At 36.5% G+C, this 19,728-nt stretch overlaps 1 protein-coding gene across 2 annotated transcripts; it reads right to left on the bottom strand.

Moving 5' to 3' along the window:
• Positions 1–261: 261 nt before the first annotated feature.
• Positions 262–19,378, bottom strand: LOC111596069 (protein FAM107B). 2 transcript variants are annotated; one of them, XM_023310122.2, is made up of 3 exons: positions 5,539–5,765; positions 716–914; positions 262–648 (listed from the first exon to the last, which is right to left on the bottom strand). In XM_023310122.2, the coding sequence occupies exons 1-3, from the start codon at positions 5,597–5,599 to the stop codon at positions 378–380; spliced, it is 531 nt and encodes a 176-aa protein (XP_023165890.1). In that variant the 5' UTR covers positions 5,600–5,765; the 3' UTR covers positions 262–377. The 2 variants fall into 2 exon arrangements, with proteins under 2 accessions (XP_023165890.1, XP_023165891.1); XM_023310123.2 differs by lacking the exon at positions 5,539–5,765 and adding an exon at positions 18,712–19,378 and having other exon boundaries at positions 263–648.
• Between the last annotated feature and the right edge of the window lie 350 nt (positions 19,379–19,728).

The following is a 19,728-nucleotide window of genomic DNA, read 5'->3' as shown; positions in this document are numbered from 1 at the left end:
GTAAATAACTAAAACTTTATACATTTTTGTTTCGTTTCTTTTATACACGCACGGCAGAAATCATAATATTAACTTAATAATAAACTATCGTCATTTAACGTAGAACAAAAGAAGCACTAGACATCATAATCTTATGGCTTACAAGCTATCAATAATATCAATATCAATGAAAAAATCTAAATTTACGTTCTTCGAGATATAAACAAAATATAAAGTTTAACACTAATTAGATTGGTTAACACGCACATAAAACGTTGAGTTAATTAAACAGAAATTTGGTTGGCTCACAACTTAGATTAGCTCTTCAAAGGATTACAGAATTTTCTTAATTATTTTATTATTTTTTTTTTGTTTTTTTTTTTTTAAACTTTTTTTTTCTAATTGGGCGCATGCGCCGTACGCAGCTTGGCGCGCACATTTAAATATTCGGGATTGACATATTGACGCTCCTCAGCGTCTTCGGCATCCTGTTTCTGCGCAGCTGCCCCATGCTTCTGGGCACGCTCCATGATGACGCGCCCCAGCTCTCCTTTGAGTCCAGCCAACTCCGTTTCAGGCGAATGCTGTTCAATAGCCGCGGCATGCCGCTCCTTTTGCTTCTCATAGGCCCGTTGCAGTTCCGTCTTCTGATTGAGCACGCTTTTGCCACTAAACGGTATAGATAGGGGTGGTCAATCAGTTAATCAATTCAATTTGCATTTCATTTGCTACTCACATGCGCGCATTGAACTTGAGCTCGCGATGCAGCTCTTTACGGTCGGTGTTCTCCATGCAGGGATTGATCAACTTCTTTGGCAATATGAGGCCCTGATCATCCGTTTGGACGCCCGTTGGCGTCGCCGGCGGCGAGGTGGACATGGACATCATCGTGTCAGTTGACTGCTCGCCCAAGCTATGCCTACGAGTCGCTGTATCTGCAATGACAAAGAGAATGCCGATCAATATATGAAAGGAAGATAAGACAACAAACGCAACTGACATCTCGAACTTTCTATAGGCATTAAATAAAAGTGGCATCAGAATCGCTGGCAGTTACTAAGTTTAATTGGCACTTGGCCTTCGTTCCATAAATCAAACAATGCCCAACAGCAGCAGCAGCAGCAGCAGCAGCAGCAGCAGCAGCAGCAGCAGCTGCAGCAACAACAAAGATATATGAGCCAGTCACAACAAAAGAGCGGTCGATGTCTTCTTGAGTCGCGTTCGTTTATTAAGGTTAAATATTTCTTTGCATTCATGTCATTGTCAATTTGTTGTTACACTAAAAAAAGCTGAGAAGAAGCAGCAGAAAACTGCCTATCTGTTACAAAAAGCACAACAACAACGGCAACAGCCGCTCTAAGCCAAAGGCAAAGCCAACCCAGACACAGACGAGTCAATTCTGAAATTCTTTCAGCGCTTTGTTCGCCCCGTCACCATAATAACCCACATTTGGGCGCACATTTCTGGAGCAGCAAAAAGATATAAAAAAATAAAAGACGAGAGGAAAAAAAACTTTGGTTTTTAGCCAGAACCAGAACTAGATTAATAGCCGTTGATAAGGAACTGAAAGAAATGCCGTTGAGTTGGGCAAACTCGCGCTTTGTGAAAGTCGTTCAAATTGATGTGCTCAAAAACGTTCCACAAATAAAATACTTAAAAGCGTGAAATCAATTCGGAAACTATTTTGAATATGAGCAAATTTTTATGCTCGCCCAAAATTATGCAAATGTCCGAAAGGAAATGGCAAAGGGGGAGCCAAGCGAATACTTCCATACTCCACGATATATATAACATCTAGCAGAGTGTTGCATACCAAATTTAATGGCTTCAGGCTATTAAGCATCTGTGAGTTCAGCGAGGCAGTTGGCATCGGAACAACATAATTATATGGCCAAGACTGCATAACATCATTTTGCCTTTAATGGCCAAGTTGACCCAATGTTGAATAATGCAAATATATAATAGATACATATTCGCTGTTCTTATGTAATCTACTACACTCTCTAAGAAACTCATGAACACGCACATAAACCTCAGCATTAATAACAAACATTCTAGTTCCTAGTCTTAAGAGCTGTTGATTTATATGCGCTATTAACGAATTAGAAATAACAAATCGTTAAACAAGTTCATAAAACACAAATTGTTTTTATCTCAATGCGGAAGTTTAGCATTTGAGCATGAGAATAATAATAATATATATATATATATATAGGAGAGCCTCAAGTCAGCTGAAAAAGAGGTGAAGCATATATGCCTCAATCTATATGCCAACTATATTATAACTCAACCCATATACCAACTATGTTCTGAGTGTTTCAGACCTTCGTATAATCGAAAATAATATGTTTTTTCTTATCGTAACTTATCTTAGAGTTGTAAAGTAATTTGATATAGTAATCTATATAATTAATATAATTTAATGCATATTTAAGCTCAACATATCACTTACAACTCAAGCCCTTTTATGGATTTACTGAAAACACGTTATATGCGCTTAGATATTTCGATAAAACACTTGAAAGTATTCATTGTCTCTATGCAACGCCTCAACACCAAATGAATAATAAATCAACTCTAAGCCTAATGGATTACCAACCAAATTCTATGATTCTACCTCTCCCACATGGAAATTCGTTTAGCTTAGAGTCAATGGAAGACAAAAGGCCTTTTGCATTATCAATGCTGAGCTGTAAGTGAAAATGTCTAGAGTCTCTGATCGTTAACCCATATGCATATCACTGCAAGCGTAAAGTTTTCAATTATGCTATGTGTCGCTCTCTTGATTTGATATATGACTTGGGCCTAACTGTACTTAAGTGTCATGCCTAGTTTAACTTGAAACGCGCTTAGTTCTATTAACTTTCTTGCATTGCGGGTCATATGAAATAAAGCTTAAAATTTCCATTGCCCCAAACATGTTTCAAGACATGCAAACTAGATGAGAACCTCAACTCGACTAAGAGATACCCTGTATTAACTACTGTTATTAATAAACTGATTATTTATTAGAGAATTTTCAATACTGATACACTTGATCTGAAATTATCAGAGATACAGAAGCATAAAATGAGCTGAAGGAACAGAAGAATTGAATAAACGAATAGATGGAGCATAGCCAATTGAAAGTATGATTGAATGGGCAGATGGATAAGCCTCCAGATGGATCCAGAAGGGATAGATACTATAGCAGAGGCAGCTGTACCGACAGAGAGATGAACAGATGGCTGGATAAGCGGATGGACCCATAGATAGTAGAGTATGTGCGGATGGAACTAGTAAGAGATTGGATGAAATGCATAGATGGATAAACGGTTCGGATAGCTGGTATGGTATAGATGAACAGATAGCCAAGATAGACAGAAGGATAGCCGAAAGGATGAGCGGATATTTAAATGCTATTGATACTGATCAAGAACAAATCTATTTTAAAGATGTTAAACAGCTTTCTTAAATCAGCTCAAATCATCATACCCATCTTCAATGCATGCGTGGTATTACAACTTTCATTCCAGACAACTAAAAGTAATGTCTGTTTGCTTGATAATATTACAAGTTTTCATATGATAAATTAAATGCACACACACACACACACACACACACACTGAGACACCCGCACAACAAGAAGCCAATTGTTGGCTGCATTTGTCTGGCTGATTGTGGGTCGAATCGGACATGGAGGAACTCGATGAAACAAATTGCATATAATTAGTTTCTATATGGGACTCGGCGGGCCCTTATAGAGGCTGTTGACTGTTATTTCATTTGACTTAATTTGCCACCAACACACGCACTGCTCATTAGAGGCACAGTTCTCAGAGGCTTGGGGATTGTTGGGGTTGTTGCTGTTTGCTTTGCTCAGCGAATTGCGCAAGTGAAAACTTGTTAAACTGCAACGCGTAATCGTAATCGTAATCGCAATCGTAATCGGCATCGTCGGCGTAGTCGTCCATGTCTGCATGTCCAACTATGGCACAGTGAAAATCATTTATGGTGTCTGCAACGTATTGCAGCTGCCACAAAGTGGGCCCTAGCCATGTCGCCATGCCATGCAAATGCAAATCAATCAGTCAATCAAGATTTGCATACGATTTCCGATTGCCCAGACTTCTTATAACTCTGCAGTTGTTGCTAAAAGGTTAAAGGTTACTTCGACTCGTTCATGGCCACTTAAATAGAGACAAGCTAAAACTTTAAGCCCATTGTTAAATTAACGCTAATTTGTTGTAATTGTGCGCTGCGACTCTTTACAAATGATTTTTTGATTGATGGGCTACAGAAATTGATGTCAACTCGAACTTTGAGCTGCACAATTGGCCACTAACTGCAGCGTGGCCCTTTGTTAATGGCTTCACTGTAGCTGCCTTGTTAATAAAGATATTTCCCAATTGAAAGACACATACAACAAGAGTCTTATTGACTGAGGAAATTTAAAGCTTTTCAATCTTTCAACATTTTTATGCAAACAAACGAAATCTTTAATCTTTTACCCTGAATTTACCTTTTTCAATGGCTTCTGGGTATGATTAATCAAGGCATTTCAATTAGTTTAGGCAAGCTGCTTGCTGTAGATTCTGAACTTTTCGCATAGTAAATTTTATTTTTATAGTTAATTTCTTAATAGATCTAGATCAACGACCAGGCAGGAACTGGAAGTGGGAGTTCAACTATCAAGGATTTAGTATGAGTCATTTAGTTGGACAAGCCCGACTAGGTTATACCCTGATCTTAGCCAAAGAGCTGATAGTTAAACACACACACACTTTATAATGTATAATAAGTTAGAGTACAATAACTCCAGCAATCTTACATTAATATATTCCGAATTTTCGAGGCCAAAAATCCCATTCAATAAGCTTAAGCTTCAATTTGTATTTAAAGCACATTTACATAGCTTAATATGGAAAATATGTAAATTGAGATTGAATAGCAGCTAATTAAGATCAATGATAGTGTTGCCACCTTTTTAAATTGTTTAAAATAGTCAAAAATTAAAAGTTTAAAAAGGTAAAAGGGAATACAAAAAAGATCATTAAAGGAAAAATAAGTAAAAAAGTAAAATAAAATATATATATAAAAAAAAAAATATATATATATATATATATGTATATATAAAGTATATAAATATTAGTAAAATAGATAAATATAAGTTTCAATATCAATATAGTAAATATCTATAAAATGCCATATATCAATTGAAATTCAAATTCAACTGAGGCTGTTTCGCAGCTGCCTTTCAGCCTTCAGCCGCACTCCTTGCATAATCTCGTGATTCAGTCAAAAGTTTACTCAAACACCAACTGAATACATAAATCTTATACACACTTCATATCAGGCGAGTTGATCTTAAGAAATGTTCAGTTTCAGTTTTCTCCCGCTCTTTGAACACAAAATACATAGCTTATAGCCAAATATCTCTCGAATTCATCGGCAACACGCTTCGAAATTTCCGATTACTTACGACCACAAAGCGATTTCACCAGCTATATATATATATATTGCTGTTGTCTCTCAGAAGATTTGACATTTCTGTTTCGGTTTCTGTGTGCTTTAACTCACTTTCAAAGATGGACATGCGGCTCATGATGCTTGTCGAGATATGCGGCGCCGGACGTTGCATATTGTAGATTAGGTCTCTTTTATAACAACGGTTTCTTAAAACGTTTACACTTAAATTTGGCTATTTATAAGACATATATATTCTAAAAAATTAATACACACAATAAAATTTGAAGGGTTTTCAAGTTATGTTAAAACAAAAAACATAAACAGAGACACACGCACGATAGAGACAAATGTAGCTTAGTTTTTTTTTTTGTCTATTTGTTTAGACAATTGCTGTGTTGTTCTTTGGGATTAAAACACAGTTGCCACTTGCATTTTCACTTGCCCCATGGGTTGATTGGCTTTCGCTTTCGCGTTGGCTTTTGCTTTTGCTTTTGCTTTGGCTTTCAGCTGCTGTTCTTATCAATGCGACTTATGGCTTCGAACTGGCCCGGCCAGCTAGCCGGACTGGGGCTCGGACTCGGGCTCGGACTTGACGTGGCAAGCGACTGCAATCGATTACCAGCAGCGGAGGCAGCTACGGACAACTAACGTAATGCGGCTGCGTTTTTGCTATTTTAGGCTTCCTCATTTTGTTGCAACATCAGAGAAAACGAGAGCGAGATAGCGAAACCCACAGAGAGAGCGAGCCAAAGACAGAGGGAGATGGAGAGAAACACCTTAAATGGGTGGCAGAGCTTATGCAATGGCGCGCCAATGGGGCGACAAGTGACCCAAATTTCTGTTGCACGAACAACTGCCACACACCAGGGGCAACATGCAAAAACGCATCCATTGTTTCATCCTGGCTGCATGCTACGAAAGTGAAAGCTTTTCTGCTTACAGCACACGGGGCGAAAACCCCCCTCCAAAAAAAGACAATGCCAACAGCAACCCTTTGCAACAAAAAGCCGAACATCAAATTAAGAGAAATGCAGCAACACATGAACTGCTTGCAGCATGCACTGAACGAATTTCCTAACAATTTTAAGTTAATATGAATAATATGAGATAATATTTTTATTTATTTTTAGAATATTATTTAGAATGATATGATTATTTCAGTAAAAAAAAAACCCCTTTAAATTACAATTTTTTATAGCTAGAAAATAATAAAATTAAAAAAAAAATTATTTAAATTAAAAATTTCTAATTCATTTGTAGTAGTAATTTGTAGTAATTTGTAGTATATTTTCTAAACACTGATTATTATTAATATGCGGATAAAGTATTTGAACGATGCTCGAGGTTTTGATATAAGCTTTAGCTGACTAAATTTGCTTGTTATTCAATTTTAATTAAATGTTATTTATATAATTAAGACAAGTAAAAGCGCCATATAATACAGCAAAAAAAATAATTTATTAAAACACATGTCTCAAAAAAATGTTGAAAGTAAATACTTTTAAGACAGACTCAGCTATAAATCATACATAAACTTGAGTTTCAGATCGTGCGTTTAAAACAAATTATACATCATATTACATATTGAAATTATTTTGAGTAACATTTAAGAAACCCTATTTAAATAATTATATTATATTTATATTTTAAAATTTTGTATAAGATAAAATAAAATTTAAAAATTATAAAAAATTAATAAAAAAAAATATAAAATATAAAGCACACTTTAAATAATTTATCGAAATGTATTTTTGCCATCAGAGCTTAGCTATGCTATCGAGGCATTAAACATTAACTTTTAAAATAAATAAATTCATCAACAGTCTCTGATAATTGTTTTAACTTTCTAAGAAGCTCTTTAAAAATATGTTATAGCAAATATATATACATTTATTACAAATCATTATTTTTGATAAAAAAAATAATCAAATATAAAGAGTTAGATGACCTTTAAAATCAAATTAAATTCTAAAAACAAATTAAATGCTCTGCTACACCTCCTTCCGCATGTTACATATATTTTCACAAAATTACAACGACTTTCCACATTCAATGATATATAAAGAGCTCATGGCACGCCCTGTAATGAAATCTTCCACTCAGCTGTATTAGCCTCGTTCGAGCTATTTCTCAGTCTCTTTTTTTCTGAGTGCACACGAGGAGTCTGCAAAAACTGTCCGTGTGGCGCGCATGCATTGTGTTTGCCTTGACCTGTGAAAATGCCGTTGTTGTGGCAGCAGCAACAGCAGCAGTTGCTGTATACGTGGACAAGGCCAAAGCTCGACGGAAGCTGCGTGTGCGATTGGCTCTCTGGATATCTGCTGAGTGTGTATAGGTGTGCGTGCGTGTGTGTCTTTTTCAGGGGCAAGCGTAGGAGCAGCCAGAAAAACCTTAAACACCCCCGCATAAATTGGCAGACGCTCTGTCTGGGCGTCTGTTCGCCTGGTGCTAATTGGCTCCATGGAGAAAATGGCCGCTACACGAGCAACGGAAAACACACGCACACAAATGCCAAAAAAGAGGAAAAAAAAACAAAATAAAACTCAAGCGAGGCGAGAAGATGCAGCGTCTAAGACATTCAACTTCTTGTCTTGACTCCAGAGCAACGTGCGTGCCGCCTCCGAGCCAAGCTGCGAACATTTCTCCAGGCGGAAAAACGGAGTTTGAGTTGCTGCAGCAGCAGCAGCCGTTTTTGGGTTTTCAGCTGGCGCTCATTTTGGGGGGCAGAGCGAAGCGCGCCATTCAACAACTCTAACTCAAATACTCCGCCTCAAAACAACAGGCGTTCAGCAAGCGTGCACAAGTAGACGACGCGCAGGAGCAACAGGAGCCGCAATCGAAAACAGGAGCAGTGACGTCGCCAGTACAGGAGCAGCCAGCAGTAAGCGATAAGCTTTCGAAGCTTTTGCATGAGCTTTCGCATCGCGCTCTCCTTGTTCGAGCGTAGGGGTCTCGCCCGCTAACGTCACGAATCGAACGTGACGCCCATCCGCCCGCCCGCATTGTTGCCATGGCACAAGCCGCCAGCCCCGCCGTTTTGGCTTGGCGAAAAACATCAATAAATAGATTTCCCTGATTTTTCAACAGGATAGCAGCAAACGGCAGACCAAGTTGCAGGAGTTCTGTGTGCTGTGCTTGTTGCGTACCCCAAATGTGCCAGCCAGAGGTGGCAGCTCCCGGGCCGTTATCAGCCCGCTATCAGCTGCGCGCGAGTGTAGGCGAGGCCACAGCATAGTTATGTCTAGCTCAAAGTTGAACGGGGTGCGTTACACTTGAATATACTTCATATATATACATATATATATATATATATATACATATATATATATACATTTGTATACATCTTTATGTATTGCGTTAAAATGCCTGCAAATATTTGCGCCTGTTGAAAGACATTTCGTGCGCCTTAAAACTGATCAATAAACATTTATTTGGTTCAAGGCGAAAGTTTTGTTTAATCAAAATTAACATAAAATTTTTTGTTTGTTTTTGCAAGCTCTGTTAATGTAAGCAAATTCTTAACATATTTTTAGCACAGTGAATTTTGGCTAATTGAAGATATTATAGTGCAGACTAATAAATAAATATATAAATAAATAAATAAAAAATAAAAATAAATCATAAAATATAGGCATTGCATTTCATCTATAGCATCTCTTTATGATATAAATAAAAAGCACATGTAGCAGGATAAGTCTGCTTTGTGGAGTTTTTACTGTACAAGCCAATACTGAATAAATAATATGCAAACAATATTTTGTTTATTTATTCAATAAAAACTAGAGATGTTGCTGAATATTCGTATCATATGTTAGTAATTGTAGAGCATTTTATGAATTAAAATAGCTAAAAAAAATAAATTACACAATATGATTAAGCTCTATTATGAGGCTCAGCCTCTATCAATAATATTTAAGCAAAATTATTATACACTACTTTAAAATTTTAAAGACTCTTGAAATATTTGTAAAATTATGCTGAAATCTATAAGATTTTTAAAACAATTTCTTGTCAAAGACAAAACATTTGTACCGACACCAAAAAACATTAAGTGTTGTAAATTTAAAATATATATAATTCTAATAAAAGTGTTTAAATAAAAAAAGTAAAGCACGCAAACTTTAAAACGCAATCTGAAACCCACAATTTCCATACTTATTTTCACACTTTCGTGGCACGATTTGTCAGTTTAGTTTTTTATATAGCTATCTTTAAGTACTGCCAGACTTATCCTCGGGGAACGTCATTGTAGGCGCGTGTTAGTCATTGCCGTTTAGTGGTATTTGATATTTGTATTTCTGTTTGTATTTTGTTATTGGTATTGTTATTGTTATTGGCTTGTTTGTCTGCTTGACATTAAACGGGCCGAGCCGCCACACGACACACGCGACTTTTGCAAAGACCTCGACCCCAAGAGACCCGCCCACAAAAAAAAAACCACTAGAAATACACACACAGCACACACACCTTGCATGGGTGTTTCCCCTACACATGCGAGTCTATGTGTATTACCCTTTGCGAAGGATACTTTACTTGTATTGGTTAACATGTAACGGTTCTAAAAGTTTATAGATGACTAAGCTTTACTATAACAAATAAGAATCTGCTAAACGAAACTATACTTAACTATATATAGTATAATATAAAATAGTAATAGTATAGCAAGAGTTTACTATGCTATACTATATTTTATATATAATATATCTATGCTACTTCTATACTATATTGAGATATACCTACTTTTAAGTTTACTTTATTATTATTGTTATTTTTTCTCTTGTACTATATTATAATATACTAAACTTAAGCATAATCTACTATACTATTTATGAGACGAGTCTATGCATTTTCCTCTTTAATTTAGCAAGCTGATAAGTGCTTGATAGCTGCATCCTTAAACGATTGCCTTTGTTTCATTATAATTCGTTCATTAAAATAAAATTATTTTAGTTTTAGATGCCAGAATCACTAAGCTTGTTCTTTGTGGAATATTTGAAGGAAAACTATGTGATCAGAAAATGTTTTCTGTTTCCAAATAACTGACTAGTAAAAATACGATTCTAGTTTTCCAGCTGAGGTTGCATAGAAATGCAAGCATACACAGCATAAGCTATATAGACTTAGCTAACCATCATTAATTTGTTTCTTCAAATTGATCAATATTCTTTATATGTATCTTAAGTTATATATATACACTCAGGGTTATCTGCTTGGCTGGCTTTTATTTTTAGCAACATTTAAAAACGCTCCATACATGTACAAAAAGATAATTAAACAAATGCTATGAAATCATTTTAACATCTGGCACTGGAACGTGATTCACATTATACAATTTCTATAAGTCATTATTCCCTATATTGTGTACGAAAAAAGAAAAGGTAAGAAAAGAAAAGCTGATGTTTTGTCACAGGTAAAAAAAGCGATAAATAAACATTTTATAAAATAATCAAATTGAGTTGTATCTGAATCTTTTGTTAAGGAACGTATAAACAGTCTGTCTGTCTTTTATTGACTTATTTTAAACATAATATATATATATATATAATGACAATTTTATATAGCTTTTCCTTTGTCTTATGAGCTACTTTTATAGGGCATTAAATTAGCAGCGTTTGTCCGGGTGAAAGATCTTCCTGATTTAGTTTTTTTTTATTTTAGTTTTTCCTTTCAATTTGAAATTTTAGTGGCGTGTCAGAATTTATTGGCTCGCTCATTTTGTGGCCCATCAGAGGAGGAGTTGGAGTAAGAAGGGGGCGGGGCGCATTTATACGCTCAGCTGACTCACGGTAATGGCAAATTAGCTGTTTGTGTAAGTCTGTGTGTGCCCCATGTGTCGCCATGGCTGACGTCTTATGGGAGTGCAACTGTCGCCCAGTGGGAGATGTGCAGCAAATGCAGAAGAAGCAGCAACGGCAACAGCAACAGCCGCCACAGGAAGTCGCATTCCAAATAGGCATTCACGATTCACAATTCACAATGTAAGTCAGCCGTAAAGTGGCTTACTTGGCTTTCACTGCTTGCCACATGCACTCACACACTCATCCAGTCACTCATTCATTCATTCAACTTGAAATTTGCCGCACCGACATCGTTTGTCGTCTTGTTGCTGCGTTTCGCAGCAATTTTCAGTTTAATTTGTGACCAGTTTTAATTTTTTTTTAGCTTTTTTTGCCACTTTTGACAAGTGCCACCAAAAAGAAAATAGTCGTAAACAAAACCGGACACAATTTGTGCATTGCGCAATAACCAGCGACTTTAACTGTCCGAAAATGAAATATTAAAAAAATAATATTTCGGAACCAACTAATATTACGTGCCCACTGACCTTTTCCGCGAACCGTTCGTCTGGTCTGGTCTGGTTTGGTTTTTCGGTTTAGCGCTTGGCTCGGGGGTTCCGTTCACAGCTACACGTCGATGGCCGTTCCACGAACAGATCTAAAAATTCTATGACTTGTTTATACAAAGCAAAGCAAAGCATTAGCCTCCCGGTTTTCGATGCTCGGCTCCCATGTGGCGTTCTTGGCATACCCCATAAACAACCCAAACAACACACAAAGCACAACTAAAAAGGCAGCGCGCATAAACATTTACGATAAACAAATTGCGGCTGACAGCACGTTTTCAAAAAAAACACAACAACATCTATGAAACTGAGTAAATATATTGGTCTAGACTGGCAGATACCCTGTATGCAATATGCACTTATTGAGAAACTCCTTAAATTTTTTCGATTTTGCTGCTTTTCTTAGTTATCGATGACTACCTATATCGATATTGTGTCTTTAATCGATCATTATGATTATTAAAAGATACAAGCATAGAATAAAATACAAGTGGCACAGGTGGTATGTGTAATTGTTGTTACTAAAATCGATAATTTATCATTAATCGATAACAATTTATTTATAGAACATTCTTTAAGTGTGTTTATTTAGCTGCAGGTGAACTTATATTAGTATGTATTAGAATTAATTAAAATTAATATACAAACATTAGCAATTTTAAACTAATTGCATAGTTTATCGGTTATCGATAGTATACTGTTGTACTAGAAAAGGAAAATTCAGTCAATTTAAAAATTGTTAACAGCTTAAAGCATAAATAACGTCATAATTATTATCGCAAGTCAAATTTGATTTTGATTTGCAGCGTGATGGAGCGAGCCTAAGGAATTTGTAGTCCAATATTGTATAGATAAGACTTGAAGTTGTGACCCGTTAGCATTTTCTTATCTATAATATGAACTTATCAGATAATATGGACATTTTATTAGTAGAAGATTTCACATTGTCTACGATTAAAAAAGTAAACTTGTCTAAGTTCTTAAACAATACAAATTCTCTACAGAATTGAGATCCAGAATAACAATATTAAATATGAAAGTCCCCTCATGAACTGTATGGACTATGCAAATATACGAATAATAATGAATGAAGTTGCTAAAAGTATATTGGAAATTATATGTAAATATATACAGACATACAGTTATGTTTAGTTTTAGATATTCACATAACATCGCTTTCAAATGCTTTCTAAATAGGCCCAAAATGTTCAATAGGAATTATACTTTAATCTATATACCCCTTTTCAAGCATTTGCATTTTGAAAGCATTTTAGTAACTTATTCGTTGGCATTTTTGTGTTTTTTGGAACTACTCAGAGTAAAGTTAATTTAAAGAAAATTTCGTAATTCCCCACAGACCCAGGCCAATCAAGCGAATAGCCAATTCAAGCACAATTTTTATCGAATGAGGGGAAACCGACGAACAAAGTGCGATTAAACGGACTCAACAACAATTTTGCTATTTTTTGCCAGCTTATCAACAGCTGAATAACTGAAATTTAAATAAATTAGAGGAATACAAATATACAAAATATCTAATATATAACTAAAATACTAAAATAAAATGCTAAAATACTTAAATATGATTCTTGAAAATGATCTCAAGGTTTGATAATCCCATAGATGTCTTTTATCTTAAAGCAAATATTTGTGGCTCATTAAAAAGTATGAAAAGTGTAAACGTAATGCAAGATAAGAAGCTTTTCTAGAGCTTTTATTGTTTACAGAATAGAATAGAAGGCAGAGTGAGAAAGAGAGAGAGAGAGAGGAAGATACAGCATTAAGTAATCGCCATGTGGCAAAAGTCAAGAGCAGATACATATATACATATATATAGTATATCTGAAATATGATTAGGTTTGCTGATGAAATTCTTTCAATTGAGTTGCTTTCATACAATTTTGTTTTTGCTTAATCAAAATGCATTCAAACGCAATTAACTTGCGAATGATAGACTTTATGCTCTATAACTTAATGAACTATAAAAATCTGTTTTATGTTCACATTCACGCCATAAATGCTGCCGCTACAGTGAACATCGAAGAGTGTGTGACCGGCTACTGTTTGGCTTTCTGTTCCAGTACAAATTGCATTTTTGTATTGTTTTAATAGCTGAACGATCGGGAGGACTCTCTGCTTATATGGAATATTTGTGCTCAAGTTTACAACTGGATTTCCTTATAGCATTGGCCATTACTATTGCATAATAGCCATTAGGCATATTTGAAAGAGTAATCCCAGCGAACTGCCAGACAAGTTAGCTGCCGTTAAGATATTTCACACAGCGGCCTCTTTCAAAGAAATATCTTAAATCATAATGCGTGTAAGTGAGCATTACAACAACAAATGGCCTTCATAAGGCGGCTCCGAGTCGAACAGCCGCAACAGCAACAGCAACAAACTTCAAATTGGCCAATCAAAAGCTCAAAAATAAAAATATCGTTTGGCTTTTAACAAGAAATATGCGGCAGGTGTAAGTGTGTGTGTGTTAGAGAGAGATGCAACATTGCAGGCACTTTGTGTGGCACTTTATATAAGCTGAACGCGCGGCACAACAAAATTGCAGCACTTAACCAATAACAAAATCACAGATTGCAACAATTCAACAATTCAAGCAACAAATGTTGTTACCACAAAAATTTTACTACAAAAAAGTGTAAGAAAATACAAAAATATATAAACAAAAGACGCACTTGGCCTTTCACTTTGAACAAAGTCATTAAAAGGTTTGCAAAAAAAAGGTTTTAAATGTAATAACAACATATGTAAGCATCCAGAAACAAGAGTTCAGTAGAAAGTATCCGACTCGGAGATACCTTGAAGCATAAAAACTGAATTGTTATGTTATATGAGTATATAGTAATATGGAACTTGTTATATCTTGAAAGCTATTGCGTATTAAAAATGAAATTTTACATAAACGAGAAGCCGACGTTAAAAACCAAATCTAGGACTGAATTCACAAGATTAAACGGAAGTCCGAGAAATGTTTATTCCAGTTAATTTTATAAGCAAATTCTTCAATGCAATTACCCTAATCTTTTTTTTATTTTTAACAAAAAATATATTAAGCATAAATAAAATTTCAAAGTACAAAATATGAACAAAAGCGTAAAAAACATTAACGGAAATAACAGAAGCAACAACAAAAACAATTTATAATTACTCCAACAAACGGCATTTCGAAATGCTCTCATTAGTTTTTGATTTTGTCAAGGGAACATTAGAATTTGCTAAGCCCATTAATAATTGTCTCTTATACGTAAATATCTACACATAATATATACTTACATATGTGCATATGTATATCTTTTTTATATGTAACTCATTAGGTGGAACCTCATTAACATAATAAGCAGAGAACATTAACAGTGAATGAGCAGCAACAGCAGCAGCAAGCGAACAACAGCAACAGCGCGCGCCACATGTAGCACTTGCAAAGTCTATCGCATGCAACAAGTCGCTTTACATTGAAATATCCAAATGTTCACAGGAAATCATCAAAATGTGCAAGCGCAAGTTGAATATATCCAATAAGACTTTTTCACACACACACACACAACCAAACAAACAAAAGTACGCACGCTGCTTGCTGTTCTGTTGTTGTTGCTGTCTCTGTTTGTTGTGCTCTCTTAGCTCTTGGGCGCCAAAGGGGCAAGCCAGACCAACAGCCAGACCAAGAGGGAGAGAGAAAGAGGGCAAAGGCAGAGAGCGCGCGCGAGTGCGTCACACACACACTTACAGCTACAGCTGTGTTGCTTATTTGTTCACTTTGGCCCCCTCTTCAATTCGGATTTGTTTTTTTTTTTCATTTTCTTCTTTTCTTATTGTTGTTGCTGCGTGCGGGGTTGCAAAGGCAAGAAAAATCGAAAGCGCCATCGCCGGTGGTGGCTTCGGTCGTGGTCATTGCACAGTGGTTGCCACCCAAAACAATTGTTGATCGGGCGTACAGATAAAAAGCCAAAGCAAAAGCAAAACAGATCTGGCAAAAGTTCGGCTACAACAAATTGTCGGAGAGATAAATGCATGTTACAGCTGTTAACACATTTTGTACCAGTGTGGCTAGCTGGTGTTTTGCTGATAATGACGATGATGCGGATGATGACGACAAGCAGTTGAAAAGTCAAAGTCAAATGCAAGACATACAACAAAACAACAACCATAAACCATGCACACCCTGTGTGTACATGAATACAATAACAACAGAAAGCAAAACAAGTTTTCACTTTTATTTCTTTTGTTTTTTTAAGAGTTACTTGGCCGTGCGTTAGTTAGGGTAGGGGTAAGGGGTCTTGCCGTGTAGCATTCATTACCAAACGGCGATTCAATTGCATTTTGTTGTTGCTGCGGCAAATTGTGGCCATAATGAATTGCATAAGCCGGAATCGCAGTCGCTCAGCTACATTTGGTCAGCTGCAGAGGTGATGTTGGGACTGAGAGTGAGAGAGAGAAAAGCGCTCAAGATTTGCGCACTAACAAAACTAGCTAATCAAGACGCAATTGAAATAACGCACATAACACAAAACATGACCATATAAAGCAACGACACATTCACAAATTCCCAAAAATGGCTAATCGACAACAAAAACCATTCAAAGCAACAAAAATGATATGTAATCAGGCGCGCTCACTCACACTCATAGTAACAAACATTCCACGCATACGGTAATCGCATCGTGTACTTCATTCATGCATTAAGTTCGCTCTCATTCTCATTCTTGTCCATTGTTTCAACTGGCCTTGCCTTGGCGCTCTTTTCGCAAATCCAATTCCCATTCCAATACCCATTGCCAGTGGGTTGTGTCAACGGGGCACACCGTAATTGGGAGTGGGAATGGCGTTGAATTAGCTCATTTACTTATTATTGTTACACACGAGCGAAAAAAAAATAGCGGAACAAGCGCGAGTTTTGAGCTTGAGCTTAAATGCGTCATTGAAGGCAGAAGTGCTCCAACAAAAAAACTGTACACAATGCAAATATGCACAAAAAACAAGTGGATTATGCGACAAAAGCTTAAAAACAAATTTGACGGAAGCAGCCAAGGAGAGTGCACAAATACAAGCACATAATTTCTATGCAATTCCCAATTAAATTGATGATCAAAATGTGCGGGAGCCATCAATCAACCACCAGATCAAAAGAGTATCTTTACACAATCTTTTGGGTTGGTTTTACGCACACTTTATCAATCATTGCTTATTATACAACACACTAAATAAATTCCATTAAGATAAAAACCCCAATTAGAAATTCATTGACGAAAAAAGTTCATAGTCATGTGTGGAGAGTGTGTTCCAGTATGTCTACGAGAGTTTCATAAGGGCTCTCTCTTTCTTAAACACACATACACACACACACAGAAACAAATGAGCGCACTGCTAGCATGCTAATCACATACACGAAGTAACAACAACAAACATAAACAGCAGCAAAAGGCAAACACACAAAAATAACAAAATTAACAACTCGCCTGGCAACTGAAACAGAGGAGCTGCTCGTTTGCTGTTGTCGACTTGCTTCCCTTTGCTTGGCGCCTGTTCAAATAAGTTTCAAATTTTGACAAATAAAACCATGGTTTTGTAATTTACGAGCGTCGCTCGTTTGCATCATGATTGAGCAGAGACGGCAACGACTACGACGACCTCAGTTGAGTGGAGTTTCCCACGCCCATTATTCACACTCAGAACACAACGGCACTCTAACTCGCTCTCCCGCTCTTCATGTTTGACTCCTCCATGGCGAGAGCGCAATAAAAAGGGATTATATGCAAGTATGTAGGCATATAGGCATATTTGACTGTGTGAGTGTGTATGTGTTTCTTGGGGGGAGTCGGGCGATAGGCACGAGTTTGAGTGAACCGAAAGAAGCTGCAACATCATCTCCCCGTCTAGACGTTTGATTACCGGCACACAAACACAGGCGCAAACACATGCACTTAGACACAGGACGCAGCGCAATATGAAGAAGAGCAAAATGAAGAGAAAGCGCAATCAGCCAGAGGCCAAGGCACAGTGAACTCGAATGTCGTTAGATCGTCCCCAAATGATAATTGCATGGCCATTTGTATTTTATTTATTGGTTAAGCGGATTTTCTCATTTTTTTGCGTTTCTCTCTTTCCTTATCACTTACATATTAATGTGGCATGCGTTATTTTTAATGTATTTAGGTTTGCTGTATTAGCAAGATAAGGTTTAAATCAAAATTGCTTGGATTTATTATTATGTATTATTTTTAAGGCCTTCAAAATATTACAACACACGTTTTTGTTTCTGGCAATCACGCCTTTAGAATCAGTGTGCGGCGCAAAACCAATATTAAAATTAATGCATATGACCAATTTCACTCAAATGCAAGCAACTGAGTTTTTTCTCATTTAAGACAGTTCCCTTCCAATGCTGCTTGCAGTGTTCATTCATTTTTTCACTCAATTCCAAACGCAATTAATCTAAGCAGATTTTGTGAATTCCCAGAGCGGAAGATGAGACCATATCTCTCTCTGTCTCTCCCTCTTTCACTCTATAAATAAGCAGCTTCCATTTCAAAGCCGATTCGCTGCAACGGCTTAGGGAACAAAGGTCTTGACAATGTCATCTGATAATATTGTTTCTACCTGACATAACGATTTAGCGTATAAATGTGATTTCGTTACAGTGCATTAATCAGCATTTCGAATATTTTCTTTCACACTGCTAGCGAAATGAATTTCTTAAGGTTTCAGTACAAAAGCAACCACTGTGCTACGTTGGAAGAAAGGCAGAGTAACGGTAAGGGGTACAGCGCCAATGACAAGGCTTGTCAAGGACTGTGCACACTCGATGCCAGGCAAAGGTCACACAATCAGCACGCCGGAGCCTTGACTTTTGCACTTTCGTCAAATGTTTGCGCCGTCAAAATCAAACACTGCACCAAAAAAAAAGAGACGTGCAAAAATAAACTCACCACACAGCCAAATGCTTCAAGTGTCGTCGCCTTCTGGGCGTCCTTTTTGTGCAGTGGTGAAATTAAGATGAAACTGGAATTTTTCGCAGACTGCGTCTTTGCGCGCTTCTGTTTTGATTTCGTTGCTGCTGCTGTTGTTGTTTTTGTTGTTATTGTTATATTGACTGCTCTCTCAGCTGCTTGCGTTTGTATAGGTATTTTTTATACGCTGAGCGTGTGTCTGTTTTATAAATCCTTTTGTTTCGCTGCTACTTTTTGGCGCGCAATTTTCGTTTTATCTCGCTGCTGCGTAGCTTTAGCTGTTGTTTTTACTTGTTGTTGTTACAGTTGTTATTTGCATATCACGTTTTGCTGCTTGCCTAATACGAAACAACAGCTACAAACACAATAACAACAAACAAACAAAAACACGCACACACAGACAAACGTTTGCCGAAAGGAAGCTGCGTCCGTTTTTTTTTATTTTTAAATTTTCGCTGGAACTTTCCTTTTTGTATCTTATTTCTTTTGGACTTGCAATTAACTAAGTAAATAATAAGCACATTTATTTATTGTCACTGCTAAAGATTTTTAAATGTGAAACAAATGTTTGGGCTCCGACTCCGAGCGACGGCGACGCGTTGGCGACAATAAGCGACACGAAAAAGTGACGTCCGTCCTGTTTGCACGTTTTCAACGAACTGAGAGCCACAAACAAAACAAAAAACTCTCAGAGTTCAAAAGCAAAACAAGTAACTGTGCATCCGAAAGAGTGGAGGTCGACTTTATTATACACTGTAATTAATAATAAGCGCGACCCCTATAAATATATATATATTTATTTGTAGAAATTATTGTTTTGCAGTATTAATAAACATATCTTTGTGTATATTTTTATATACATTTGTAATACAAAATTAAATAAATTATTATATATATTAATTTATTTCGTTTATATTTATATAAATTGTACAATTATGTAAAGTGATGAGCTATACAAAAAAGTGTCTCTGGGTTCAGAGGTATCAGATATAATCA

The sequence above is a fragment of the Drosophila hydei genome, unplaced genomic scaffold (assembly GCF_003285905.1).
Source record: "Drosophila hydei strain 15085-1641.00,03,60 unplaced genomic scaffold, DhydRS2 tig00008114-arrow-pilon, whole genome shotgun sequence".
Classification (NCBI taxonomy): Eukaryota; Metazoa; Arthropoda; class Insecta; order Diptera; family Drosophilidae; genus Drosophila; species Drosophila hydei.
The sequence above is the reverse complement of the archived record's forward strand: the minus strand, read 5'-3'. Positions and strand labels throughout refer to the sequence as shown.